The sequence below is a fragment of the Seriola dumerili genome, unplaced genomic scaffold (assembly GCF_002260705.1).
Source record: "Seriola dumerili isolate Sdu_G_001 unplaced genomic scaffold, Sdu_1.0 BDQW01000432.1, whole genome shotgun sequence".
NCBI classification, from domain to species: Eukaryota; Metazoa; Chordata; class Actinopteri; order Carangiformes; family Carangidae; genus Seriola; species Seriola dumerili.
The window spans coordinates 2,693,757-2,707,874 of record NW_019174687.1 but is presented as its reverse complement, the minus strand read 5'-3'; the positions used below and the strand labels follow the sequence as shown (position 1 = coordinate 2,707,874).

Below are 14,118 nucleotides of genomic sequence, written 5' to 3'. Positions count from 1 at the left end.
ACGAGGGAAAATATGGGGCTTAAATATTCACTCAGAAAGTGAATCAGAGAGTCAACATGTGAACAAACAACAACAACGACAACAAACAATTCCAGACAGTTTGACATAGACAGACTCTCTCCTGACAGACAGCTGTGGCTTCACCCGAAGAGCACCTTGACTTTTCAACACGTTTTATCCTCCAGGCTTAATTAAACTCCGAGAACCATGGCAGATTTAGAAAGTACACATGCAGCCAGTTGACAAACAGCTTTTATTGCCTCATGAAAGACAATTAAAAGCGCCTGTCACCCTGTAGCACTGCAGATAATTGGTTTGCCCTAAACTCAGCCGGCAAAACTGATCGGTGGATAATTCCTTCTCAGCTGGAGCGAAGCGGCGCTCAGAGAAAGTGAAGCGACATCAATGAAAACCCTCCGCAGGCTGATCCAATCTGGCCTTCAAAAATATAATCTGTCATACACACTTGGTCCTGGCATTTCGTTTTTAGGATGCTCCAACTCAAAATGAGCAGGCAGTTTCTCTGACTAAAAGAGCACCAAGACCTCATGGTGGTTTTATCCTTGAGGATCAATTAATGTCCACAAGAGGTTTTATTTAAAACTAATATCAACCACTACAGAATCTATCTGTCTCTCCTCTACAGAAACCTTGACACATGTTCCCCAAAAATCATTTTGCTTCATTTTTCTTAGTGATTCTTTGACTTTTAAAAACGACTTTATGCTGAGATGAACACTGAGAAAAACTGCACTGAAAGTCATCAAATAACACAAACAGTCTGGCCATGCAGCAGCTAAAAGCTAAATGCTAACGTGGGCATGCTAACATGCTCACATGTAGGTACAATGTTTATCATATTCACCATCTTCTATTCTGCAGGTGCTTGATCATAAACCAAAGTATTAGACAAATTCAAATGTGACCTGATGATGGTGCTAAATGAAAAGTCAGTATGACTACAATAAATACAATGAAGTCACTTACAGTTCATCCAGAGGGGAGCGTGAATGTCTGAAAAGACATTTCATTAAAATCGTTCTAGTAGTTTTCAAGATATTTCACTCAAAACCACAAAGGTGAACCTCATGGTGGCGCTACAGGAAAAGTCAGAGGGTCACTATTACTAGTATTCATCCTCTGTGGACCATAAAAATCTGTGCATATTTTGGTTCCACTTGAAAAAAAAAAGAAACAATGTACAGAGGATAACCAAAGTTTGTCGGTTTCACACACTGCATCCTTGCATATCTACCAAATTTTAATTTCAGGCATCATCAGAGTTATTAGGATTCATCCTCTGGGAACCATGAATGTCTGCAGAAAACTGCATGGTAATTTCAATCTGGACCAAAGTGGTCAGCCAAATAACCAATATGGCCATCCTTAGAGTTATGACGCTAGCAAGGCTAAAACAGCAGCAATGTTGATTCTGATGAGAACAACCTATTTGTTACCTCAATATTTTACACCACAGACGACGTGGAGACCCGAACATCACACCACATGTGTTCATGTGGTCATGATCATTAACCTTCTGCTCTAACAGCCTCCACTCTTCTGGTCTGCAGAGATTTACTCCCATTCAGACACCAGAGCATCATGGAGGTGCGATGCCGCTGATCAGGTCTGGTTCACAGTCGGTGTTCCAGTTCATGCCAAAGGTGTTGGTTAGGTTTCTGTGCAGAAAAGTCAAGGTCTTCAACGCCACACGCCAGCTTTGTGTCACGTTGAAACAGGAAGCAGACAAACACAAACTATCATTGTTTTAGTTATAGGAACTACAGGGCTCAAATATCCATACATAGAGTTGTCCTCAAACTTCATAAAACTGATTAGATGACAAGTAACAATCCAAAGTGTGTCACCGTCATCAGTCTATACTAAACCTGTTAACATGCTCTATATTTCCCTCCAGACTTCATTACATAACTCAGACGCCTTTTAAGACCATGAAATTATGAAATGAACTCGACACGCGTCTCCAGACCTTCTGACAAGTCTCTGTTTACCAGATCGATGCTGCCGGGTCTCACAGGACTTAAAAACCTGCATTTTGTTTGAGGGCTCCTGTCAGTCATGTAAGTGACGGGGAGTTTGAGCGGGTGATGATAGCGAACAGAGAGTCGAGCTCTGACATCTCCGAACCTCCAGGGACGACAGGAAACGTCCTTGACTGAGACGCAGGAGTCAACAGCCGCCACGGGAGGAGGTTTCCATCTTTAACTTCCTCCAGCTACATGAAAAACAGACCTGGCTACAAAGACACTTCTGCTTCCGGATTAGACACTTTATAAAGCCACAGAATAAACCAAACACAAAACTTCTGTGACGACACTGAAAAAATATTCCTATCATGGCATTTATGTCTGAAACCAAGTCATTAAATCTAATTTTTTTTAAAAGCAACCTGCCTCATTCTTGTCTGTCGGTGAAAGACTCTTCCTGCGTTAATATTTTATATAGACAAAATATCTTGGGATGATGGATTTTTTTTTCAGTGTTATCATCAGAGGAATATCTCAGCCTTGATATGTCATGATACCTAGTTCAGATTTAACGGTGGAATGTACTTTAGACGTGAACATTTGTGGACATTTTGTCCTGATGTGACTGTACGTACAGAGAGGAAGAGTCTCTGAAATGAACTTTTTATGAGGCGCAAAAGACAGATTCTGAGTATAATAATCTCAGCACCACCCACTGCCGCCTGTCCTCGTGTTTATTAAAGCAAGTGAAGTGTCATCAATCAGCCGCATCTGCATGGAAATACTTAAAAGTGTCTGATATGTAAAAACCTGGGGGTGGTGTCATTACTGCGCCAAAAACATGATTAATGTTGTTGTTTCTGCTGGTGTCTGCTGCTCTTTGAATACATTGATATTTTTTCATAAGGAACATGTTGTCGTTTATCATCTGTTTCTGCTCCATCATGAGGAATAAAATGCTTGTTAAACAGTGTCACATACACACATATACACACACACACACACACACCTTCAACATGGTCAGTTTACATTTCTACAAACTGGAAAAGATCATTAAAAAAAATAAAGTTTCCCTCCTGTGTTTACGCCATCAGTTGCCTCTGTTTGATAAAGCATTGTTGTAACATTTAATATTAGTCATATCAACAGTGATATCAACAGACTATATTAAGACCATTTGCAAAAAAAAAAATACCTCAGGGTCCTTTTACCAACAATTTCTGGAGCTCAAGAATCAACTTTTATGCTCAATATTCAGATGTGTTTCAGGTCAGAATCTTTTGAATAAGTATCACAGGATATATTTTAATTACATCATATCAATTACTCAGTTTATTAACTTTCTATTTAAAGAGCATTCCATTTTTCACTGCTGGCATTGCTTCTTGTGAGGACTGAATATTTTCACATGCAGGACAGAAAGTCAAAAGTTTATGAAAGGTAAAATGACAACTGAATAAAAATGGAATGAATTAATAAAAGCAAAGTAAATAAGGAGAAATCACATCAAGAGAAATGCTGTCAACATGCTGCAAATGGCAAACACAAGAGAAACACAGAAAATCACCCATTTTGATAACTGACTCCATCCATCCATCCATCCATCCATCCATCAAACCGTCCATCCACCTGGTTTTGGTTGTTCAGTTGTTGGGAGCTCTGTCTCAGAGATTTCAATCTCCAATACAATGAAGTCAATGACATTTCATTTGGTTCTGGCTCAGAATTCGGCGGAAACATTTTGCAGAGACAATGTCCTGGTTGTTCTGAACAATGCTCAAAGACGGGCTTTCACTGAAGCCACTTCCAGCTGAAGAAACCGTTTCCCTGACAACTGCTCACACTGAGGTCTGGGGATCGTCTGAAGCACCAAGGACACAGATTCTACAAGTTGCTTCTCAAGTTTATCACTTTCAATAACGTGCACGTGGACAAATAGATATAGAGACAATGGAGACACTCCAGCAGGTTTCTCATGATGTGAACCGAACACTTAAAGTCAAACACATCAAACGCAGCAAAGGCTCGGTATCAACCGTTTGTTAAGGTTGTTCTGTAACTGAGCATCCCGCTGCCAGGCCGATCATCCTGGTTACATGTTGCAGAATACGCCCTCCGTTTATTTACGTGCTGATTTCCCAGCAGCACAAAGGGCCATTCTTGAGAGCCCACCGAGGCGTCCTTATATCAGTGAATCCCAGAAAGGCAACAGCAACACTTTCCACGCCAAAGAGCCTTACATCCCACGGCGTTTCCTCGAAAACTCCCTCCACATTCATAGCTCTCTACCTGCTCTTCACTATTCTGCAGCATCCCTCCTGGGCCACAGAAGGATTACTGTTGTTCTCATCATCAGCTGCTCTGGATGAGAGCCCCTGCTAAATGGCCTGAGTGTAACTTGTAAACAGCGTAGACAGAACATCAATATTCATCTGCAGCTCCGTTAATGTCAGAGCTCCTGTTGAAATTTTAATCATGCCTGCTGCGGGATGTCTGCCGTGGACATGGAGTTTCCCTCCACCAGACGTCACGGCAGGAGGTGAGGAGGGCTGATGAACACGGATGAGCCACCGAGGCAGAGAGATTTCACAAGTTTGTAAGGGGCTCTCCCAGGAGGCGAGCGTTTAAAAGCCTCACAGAGGGTCACATTATTCAGGAGGTTTTCATCTATCCCGGCGAGGGTGAGCGCGCTGCTTCCCAATTACTTCGAAAACCATCTGTGCTGTCGTTTCCTGTTGTCGCTACAAGGACTAGTTTACAGATGTGTTTTCAGGCGACATTTCAGCAGAAATAACACAGATGTGGAGTTTGGTTTATGACCGCTCTCGATTCATAGCTTCACACTGTACCTGTTGGGGTTCATCCAGGCACTCGGCCAAGTTCTGCCATTTTATGAGATTTATTACAGAAAGTAAAGATGTGTAACTTCAGAGTGGAGCAGTGGGGCTGGGAAAACCTACTCAAGTAAAACCTCAGAATGAGTGATGAGTGGAGTCTGAGGCTATTTAAAGTGCCGTCCAGTTTGTCCCTGCTCCTGTGTCTTGTGAACAAGTTTATCGTCAGTCATGTGACTAGTCTATGAATTGCCAGACTGTCCCTGACAACCAAATCCACATCGAAAAATCAGTGTTGCATATTTGTCAGGTCATCTCTCTTTTATGCGCCATTTGAGTCAATACTATATTTCCATTTATGATAAGTGCAGCAGATAACTGTAATAATCTTTCAAATGGGGATACAAGTATCAAAATTGTTTTTTCCCTCTGAGGCCATTCATTTGAAAATTCCCATTAGCCAGTTGAAATTTTAAAAAGCCGCCATTTTCCAAGATGGCCACCATGTCCAGCATGGGAAACATTTATTTTTAACACAGTTTTACCCATTGAACAGATTTAAATGATTTTGTAGTTGAATCCTATGTTTTTGACTATGAGAATTTAATAATTCACAATTCTTAATGCCAATTAAACAATAATTTAATCATTTTTATACTGACAACGTTTTTTGGCCTGTCCCTCACTATGGTTGTTCTAATTCAGCAGGAATTTTAATTTGTAAGGCAAGGCAAGTTTATTTGTATAGCATATTTCAACAACAAGGCAATTCAAAGTGCTTTACATAGAGCATAAAAGGCATCAAGACAGAAAATAAAAACAACACAAGTAAAAAGACATTTAAATACAATTAAAAAGATTGTAAAACTGTAAAATGTAGGTAAACTATTTCATTTCATTTTTTACAGTGTACCAAATTTCGCCTTCAACGTTGTTAAAATGCATGATTTGACACCTAGGTCATTCATATGGGAAAACTGTGGGTGAATTTATTGCAAAAATAAAATTTCCTTGCCAGAAATGTCAGCCATCTTGAATTTTTTGTGTGTTTTATCAAAAGAGCAATACCCAAGGTGGATTTGTGCCAAGTTTAGTACTTGTATCCACATTTCTACTGAAATGTGCAGTTATCTGTTGTGCTAGAAGCCATTCTAAACAAACTTCTCTCATGTCTTTGCAAAGTCATTTCACAGACTTCATCCTCCAGTCACAATCTTAGATGACGTGACCAGTATCTGTGGTCAGTCCCAGCGTACGGACACATTTGGGGAAGTATAAAGAACTTTGAATCCCAGATTGAATTGATGATAACTCAGTGATTCCTTTACTGTCTACTTCTATCACTTCTTTTCTTCTACTGAAGTTAGCATGCTAACCAGCTCGCTCTGGTCCATCTAATCATTTTCTGATACCGAGTCACTGTAGAGTCCAGGCTGCCCTGACGAAGTAGCTGCTCAGAGGACTTATTATACCCTTTGAACTTGTAAATGTAACAACAACTGAAGCTAAACAGCTGTTAATGCTAACATTAGCTATGTAGCAATAGGAAAACCTACATATAGCTCCTTGAAATTAAAATAAAATGTGAATCGTGGCAGCAAGGCCTGGTATTATTCAACCCATCAAATCTGAATCATACCTGCTGGATGAGACTAACTGTGCGCTACGAGAAGCAATCGATACAATCACAATCTAAGAGACTGTGGAGACGATCAGTCGTGTCAGATGTATATCCCGAATCAATGCCTCCATGCACCACAAAATGACACATCACAAACATGTGGCGCACAGAGCTATGGTCCAAACCAGCTGCCAGAAAGACAAACATGTGCAGAACATTCACAGCGGAGATTAGAGGCAGAGATTCATACCCATTGATTTCATTTGTTCTCAGAGTGCTTCACAGACGATCGACACCAGAGACGGACAGAACGTCAATAACCGAGTGTTTCAGACTGAAGATGACTTCTGTCTGTCAGGGCAGGTCACCCATAACTGTTTGTCCAGGTTGGACTGCTGTGATGGTGGAACAGTTGTCAATGTGCTGATGTTTTCTATTACTAAACTTTGACTGAAGATGTTTTGGTTCCAACTCAGTTTGTCTTAACAACAAATATGAAACAGTTTGAGCTGAAGAAACATTTCCAACTCTTCACTGATTCTATTTTGGTAAAATAAAAGATGGCAAATCTGACACAATGGAGATAACAGACTCAGCTGGAAAGCTGAACCCACAAACCTGCAAAATGACATTTAGTGTGGTGAAGTGAATCTGAAAAGCTCCAGCTTCTCTTTAGAAAATAAAATGTCAATATATTTTTAATACAATAGTTCGGAGTCCCAGTGTTTAATATGTCTGTCAGAAGATATCAAGATGTTTCCTACTAGAGCTGCAACTAATGATTACTTTCATTATCAATTAAACTGACTTTTTTAATAGTTTCTAATTAATTTTTGATTGTTTGACTAATCGATAAAACAACTAACCAATGCAGCTCTATATCAAAGCCTGATGTATCTTCTTCCTCTGAGCCATAGAGTTCCATTGTTTCCAAAAACTATTAAAGCTCCATATAGTCTAAAGGTAGATGTCCATGTGTTGTTTGATTATAGATCAGGTCTAGGTTCTATATTAATACTGTGAAAGTATCAAAGCCTCAGTCCACAGAGAAATGCACACAGCCTGTATTCAGACACTGAGCCTTAAAACCAGCCGTCAGGACTTCTGGAACTTTGTGATGTCACAACAAATCAGTCACCTTCCTCAGCCTTGCAACAAGCCCCACCCACCTGGACTCACCATTCAACCTTGCAAGATTTGGTTTCTCCTGCGGCTTGGCTGGTTGGCGAAAGGATACAACCATGAGGTGGTGATTCTAGTTCAAAATGAAACTAGTGTTTTAAAGATTTACATCACATTACATTTACATCATCAATAGGAGCCAATGGACAGAGGAGGGAAGTCAGAAAGTGAAGAGATGGTCTAGCACACTGTTGGGTTGATTCTGCACACAGGATCTGATGACAATAAGAAAAATACATAATATGTTGGCTGCTGCTTGTATCTTCACCTCATCTTCACCCAGGCGCCATGTTCTTTGCACAAATTTGTATTTTTTGGCTAAAGTAACTACAAAAGTTGGAAGCAAATGGGAAAAGTAAACTCCAGGCTTCAAATCGTCCTCTGAGGGGTTTATAACTGACGTCAGACAGCCCATAACCACACTCTCCACACACTATGTTTTACAGTACGGCCATAATACCAGTGAATAATGGTTTGCTATAAATACTTGATGTTTCTCCAGGGCTGTGTTTTCCCTTCAAACTCTGCACACATCGGCCCACTGCTTCCAACAAAGTGCCACAAGCCATTCTGTTTCCGTTTCTCCTGCATCTGTAAAAGCCTTCCTTTCTTCTGTTGTCTGACAAACAACGGTTCTGAGAGCAGCGCAGTCAATTATCTGGTATCAAGACTCGGTACAGTGCAACATGGAGCGGCCAGTGTGTGTGTGTGTGTGTGTGTGTGTGTGTGTGTGTGTGTATGACACTTTCTGTGTTATAGGTATTTGTGTGTGGGGTGGGTGTGTGTGTGTGTGTGTGTGAGAGAGAGAGAGAGAGAGAGAGAGAGAGAGCAGGGATCAGGATGGCAGCGTCACTCATCTGTGAGGAAAACGCTCCACTTCTCAATGCAAACAGCACAAGAAAAAGCCAATTCAGTGGTTCATTAATAAAACATGGCGGAAGCAGGTTATTCCAGACACTCCAGAGTGACAGCTAACACTCATTTACATGACTGCTGTTTTTTTCTTTTAAATATTTAATTTAAAAACTCTAAAGAGAAAGAGCAGGACAACACTATAATGAATTCATGAATATTATATATTAATGCAGCAGGATACAAACATGATTGCAGATAGCAGGGTCTATAATCGCTGTCAGGATATATTGCAGGAAGGCTGAGTGACAGAAACACTTCTCTACCTCTAATATATTCATTTAAGCTTTTTATTAATGGAGATTTGTACCTGTTGTCCTAATATATCTAAATATAATGCAGTGTTACCTGCTGAATATACATGTACATATAAAGTGGTTCAAATCAGCTCCACCAGCTACAGCATTATATATATATATATATATATTCAGCTTAAATGTCAGTGCATCAATAATAATAAACTATTTCTCTGAAATACTATGACAGGGGCCAGATTATGTAATGGACACTTTTACTTTTATTACATTTTGCTGATAACATTACACAATATTGCGTAGGATACCGTACTAGTGAAAGTAGACCAATATTTTTATGTTGTAGTATTTCTCAGTAATCAATGCAGTTACTAATAGTTTGGACTTTTAAATGTGAAAAAATCATTTCAAATTAGGGTTGGGCGATTAATCTAATTTTATTTCTGATTACGGTTTTGGCTTCCAATGATTATGAAAACAAGATAATCGAGATAAAAAGATTATTGTGCCACATTTCGTTTCACAACAAATTTCACCCCGTTTAGTTTTCAGTAGGTTGTAGAAGTATACTAATGTTACAACATAGTTGATCTAATTTATTTTTATAAATTTTTATATTGTATTAATTGTCTATATTAGGATGTAAAATATATTTTTAATGTATTTTTTATTAGTTTTTCCATTGAATTGTAAAGTTAAAGTTTAAGAAAGTGTTATCTGAAGCAGTCCTGAAGTCCTATTATCTATCTATTCCTCAATTATTTATATTCCTTTAGTTCATAAGGGTCCACAGATCAAAAGAATCAAAAGCATTTTTCATAAAAGGTGAATATTGTCATGTGAAGTGACAGTCGGATGACACATAAAAATGTTCAAGTTTCTGCTGGGAGGCTGTGAGTATGTTTGCTTTTGTTAGTTTACTGCCCAGTTATGAACTCTTAACCAACGAGTGAGCCAGCTAACTTTTTCTCTGCCAAGAGACAACAACGAAAAAAAAATAAAAACCTAATTGGATAACTATATTTTGTTGGTTTTAGCTTCACTTCTGAAGCTGCTATAGCAGCCAGCGCAACACTATTTTTAATTACAGTAAAATATGGGGACATTTTGGGCGACAGCTCCAGCCACCAAAGGCCACCAAAACAGGGGACTGTCCCTGGAAACTCTAAGGGCAGAGGGACAGTTCATTAGTGATGTAAAGGGTGCCAAACCATTAAGAGTTTCATATACAAGTGGAAGGACTTAGGTTAGAGGGGGCCCGTGTAGTGTAGCCAGTACAGGAGTAATCTGCTCTCTCCTTCTTTTCATCACAGTTCTGAATTAGCTGCAGTTTCTCGATTGACTTTCTTTGGAAGACCAGTAAAAAGAGTGTAAGAAAAGCTGTTTTGATCAGAATCTAAGATGACACCCGGACTTGTTACTTCTATTTTATTCTGCTTGTTTAAGTTTCCAAGCCTGGTAGAAAGTGTCTCTTTTGGCTTTGGGGCCAACTTTAAAACATTACTGCTCATCCATTGAGTGACTGCAGACAGGCAGGTGCTGAAGTCAGGGAGCATAATTCACTGATGTCATTTGGCTCGAGGGAAATGTAAAGTCTATAAAGCTCTTTGAAACCACCTCCTATATGAAATATAGGATATGAGACTGATATTAAGATTTGCCTCGTTTTACAGCTAAAGTGACTTGTTCATCTTTCATTTGTTGCATCCGCACGTGGTATTTATCGTACTGCTGCAATGAGTTTATTTGTGATGAATACATGTGCTCAATAAATAAAACTGTTGTAAAACACTGAAATTTAAATTAGATGAAACACAAAAAACATCCAAATTTTTATATTGTGGAAACTGAAATTTCCATTTGCCACCACATAGTATTCATATTAAAACAACGTATCATGACCAAAACTGTCAGTGACAAACTAATAATATTTAAAAATGCCAAGATAAAGTCGCTGTGGTTGAACATCATCTGACCCTCAGAAGCTTCTACACGTCTCCAGCATTAACACAATGATGATAACATGCAATAAATGTCATAAACTCCATCCCTGTCAGGATGTATTGATACTGCAGCAGGTCCAAATACCTTCAGTTACCTTCCAATACTCAATATTACAGACATAACATTGATTTTCTGCAGGAACATTAATGAGACTCAGATCTTTCACTGGGCTGGAAACTTCAGTGCAGAGCACAAACACACCAACAGCAACATGAGACACTCGATCGCAGAGAACTCTTCTATAATTAGACTCATATGATTCCTCATGAGGTGCAAAGGTCACAATAAACTCTGACACACAGGAAGTCACAGGAGACATCTTAAATCCACATCACTGGTTTCTCCCTGCAGTGTGAACCCACAGGTGCAGCTCGTTCCCTCCCATATGAAAGTGATTATTTTACAAGGTGCACCCACACCAGACGCATCACACAGCAGCAGCAGCAGCAGCAGCGGCTTTCTTACCTGTGCAGTCCTTCCCTTTGCCTTTGCACTCCCCGCTCTGTGGATAATAAGACGCCCGCGCCTCAGGCAGGTAGAGCAGCAGAGACAGCAGACAGGCGGACACCAGGCACCGGATAACCCCGCCGGGACACCTCCCAGGGCCTGACACCATGATCATAATGGAGGTGATGATAATGATCCAACCTCCAGACACCGGCTGAGACAGTTCAACTCGGTTTTCGGTTCAGGTGCAGAGGCGTGCGGACAGTCTAGCGTTGTAATCCCCGGTGAAGCAGCAGAAAACACCCCGGCTGCCTCGCGCTGTGCCCCGCTGAAAGCAGAGCGCCAGAGACCGGAGAGAGAGAGAGAGAGAGAGAGAGAGAGAGGAGCAGACAAAGTGCAGAAGTCTGTGGTGACGATGGAGGAATGTGTAGACAGCTCCTCGCCTGATTCCGCGTTCAGGAAGCCTCGGAGGCGGTCCGGTTCGTCCAGGGTAGAGGCAGAGGAGACAGCGGCAGCATCCTCGCCGTCCGTCCGTCCTTCCTCCGCACCGAAGCTCCGCGTCAGATTTTGTCTGATACAGATTATAATTGTCGGACGTCGAACACGTAACGACCCCTGCACGTCCCGATCCCCCAGGACGAGTGAGTATCACGGCGCTCCGGCGGCGTTTTCCGCGCGGTATATATGAGGATGTTCGAGGCTCCGGCGGAGCGGTGCGGTGCGGTGCGGAGCGGAGACGCGGTGCGTAAAGAGAGCAGCAGCTGCAACCACAACAAAGAGATCTGGACTGAGGAGGAGAGGACAGACAGGCTGGTCACGTGAGAGGATGCAATACACACCCCTCCACCTCCACGCCCCTTACGCACGCGCGCGCACGCACGCACTCCTTAATATTGAATGGAACCTGCAAAATGCAGAAAATAGGATGATCAGGGATGTACATGTTTTAGGAGTAGGGCCACAGGTGAATTCTTTTTTTTTTTTAGAATTCCGACTTTAAACTCAGATGTGACAATGAAGATGCCAATTGGATTATTGCAGTTTCTTTTTAATTACCTTGACCTTGCTGAGCTGAAGAGCAGCAGGAGAACAGGTGTGCTAACTGGCCAGCTCACACAGGTGACCTGAGTGTTCTTTGTTCTGTGTCCTGAGCTCATTCTCTGTTTGCCCTTCACCTTTGTCCCTGAGTGTGTTGAGTGAATTTATTTCATAATAGTTCCTCAAGTCATGTTGATTTTGTTGTTAAGTAGTACATCTCATCTCCTTGGTTTGTTCTCACATGGTTATATCGCCCATTTAGCGTGAGAATGTATTGATGTATTGATTGATGTTTCTTTCATTTGTAGAAATATAACCACTCACACCTGACTGACGGCAAGCAACAGATTAAATACTTTCAAATGGAACCTGCTGACTGCTTCTACTGCTTTGCTCACATTCAAGTACAAGTAAAAATCCAGTATAATCCTAGAACACATACATGTGCATAACTTCCACCTGACTCAGTTAGTAATGGGAAGTGAAATGAATTTTAAGTAAAATTGTTACTCGGGACTGTATTTTGAACGGCTGCCTATAATGTCCTGTAATGGAAAGTTGCGAGGCAAATGTACTTTAAAAACCTGTAAAATAAATATGCAGGAGAAATTCAAGTTTGCACATGTGAAGAAATTGTGCTTGTGTTGAAGAGATTTGTATATGTAAAAAAAAAAAAAAAAAAGATTGATTTAAATTTGTGAACAAATGACATTAGTGGTGAGGTAACACAAAGACACTGTGAAAGTGTCTTTGTGTCAACATCTGTGTACAAATACAAAGCAGAAAACTATGAGGGACCAAAAATTACATAAGTATAATAAAATAAATCAATATATGCCGAAATAAATAAATACACAAATAAATGTAAAATAAAAATATTTTGGTAATAAAAACTGCTATTTCTGTATTTTTACATTTATTATTATTATTGGCCCACTGGGGGCAAGCTAGCCGCTAGCTGCCTCCCAACTGGATATTTACAATAAAAGCTTTAAATGGAGAAGTGCCAGTTGTAGTTCCCTTTATGTTACTCACCAAAACAAAAATTATACACAGTAAATGAGTGCATGAATAAGAAGTCACTATTACCACCTGTAAGATGAGTTTGCCGTTCCAGTGAGTGTACAGGACAAAGGAAGATAACTGCCAACTGAGTATAGCCTCCATGTTGTCATGATATTTTCTACCAATTATGCTGTACATAGCAAATGGACTGAATGGTTACAATAAACTCAATGGTAAAGAAATGACAGTGGAGTTTGTCTCAAAACTCTGTGTGTGTAAAATGTAAATCCACAAGCGTAGAACTGAGATCCACAAATGCTTTTCCGCCTCACAAATAGAAATTTTATTCACAAATATCTGTTTGAAAGTTGTAAATGTTAGGAAGATATTCACAAATACTTCCCATTTATTTGTAAATGAATAAAATGTATTTACAGATATGATTTGTTTGTATACTTGCAGATCTGCTTTATATTTGCAAGATATTTTTGTGAGTTTACAAAATGTATTTTTTTGTATTTGTGGAAGGTGCTTCATATTTACAGATTGCACATTTACACACAGATTGTCAAGTTGTTCACACAAATAAAACTGAGACAAATCTACCTCCACACAAATATTAAAAAGAAGCAATTGTATTTTAAAAGTAAAAGTCTTGTAATTTTTTTCAAATGTTTTCTGCTGGGGTGATGACAACACTTGATCTGGATCCATTAGAAACACAGACCAGAGCAGAGACTCTACCTGAGTGTAATATGGACAAAGGTGGAGACAGCTCCATCACTGGAGTCAGAGCATTCAGGGTCAAATAGACTCCAATACAAGTGAAAGTT

The 14,118-nt window shown here is 40.1% G+C and overlaps 1 protein-coding gene across 1 annotated transcript in view; it reads right to left on the bottom strand.

Annotated features, from left to right (window-relative positions):
• Nucleotides 1-11,609, bottom strand: part of tmeff1 (transmembrane protein with EGF like and two follistatin like domains 1) — a 97,723-nt gene extending 86,114 nt beyond the window's left edge. Inside the window, exon 1 of the mRNA XM_022761875.1 lies at nucleotides 11,261-11,609. Coding sequence (XP_022617596.1) covers nucleotides 11,261-11,417 — 157 coding nt within the window. The 5' untranslated portion in view covers nucleotides 11,418-11,609. The remainder of the gene's footprint in view (nucleotides 1-11,260) is intronic.
• Nucleotides 11,610-14,118: the final 2,509 nt, after the last annotated feature.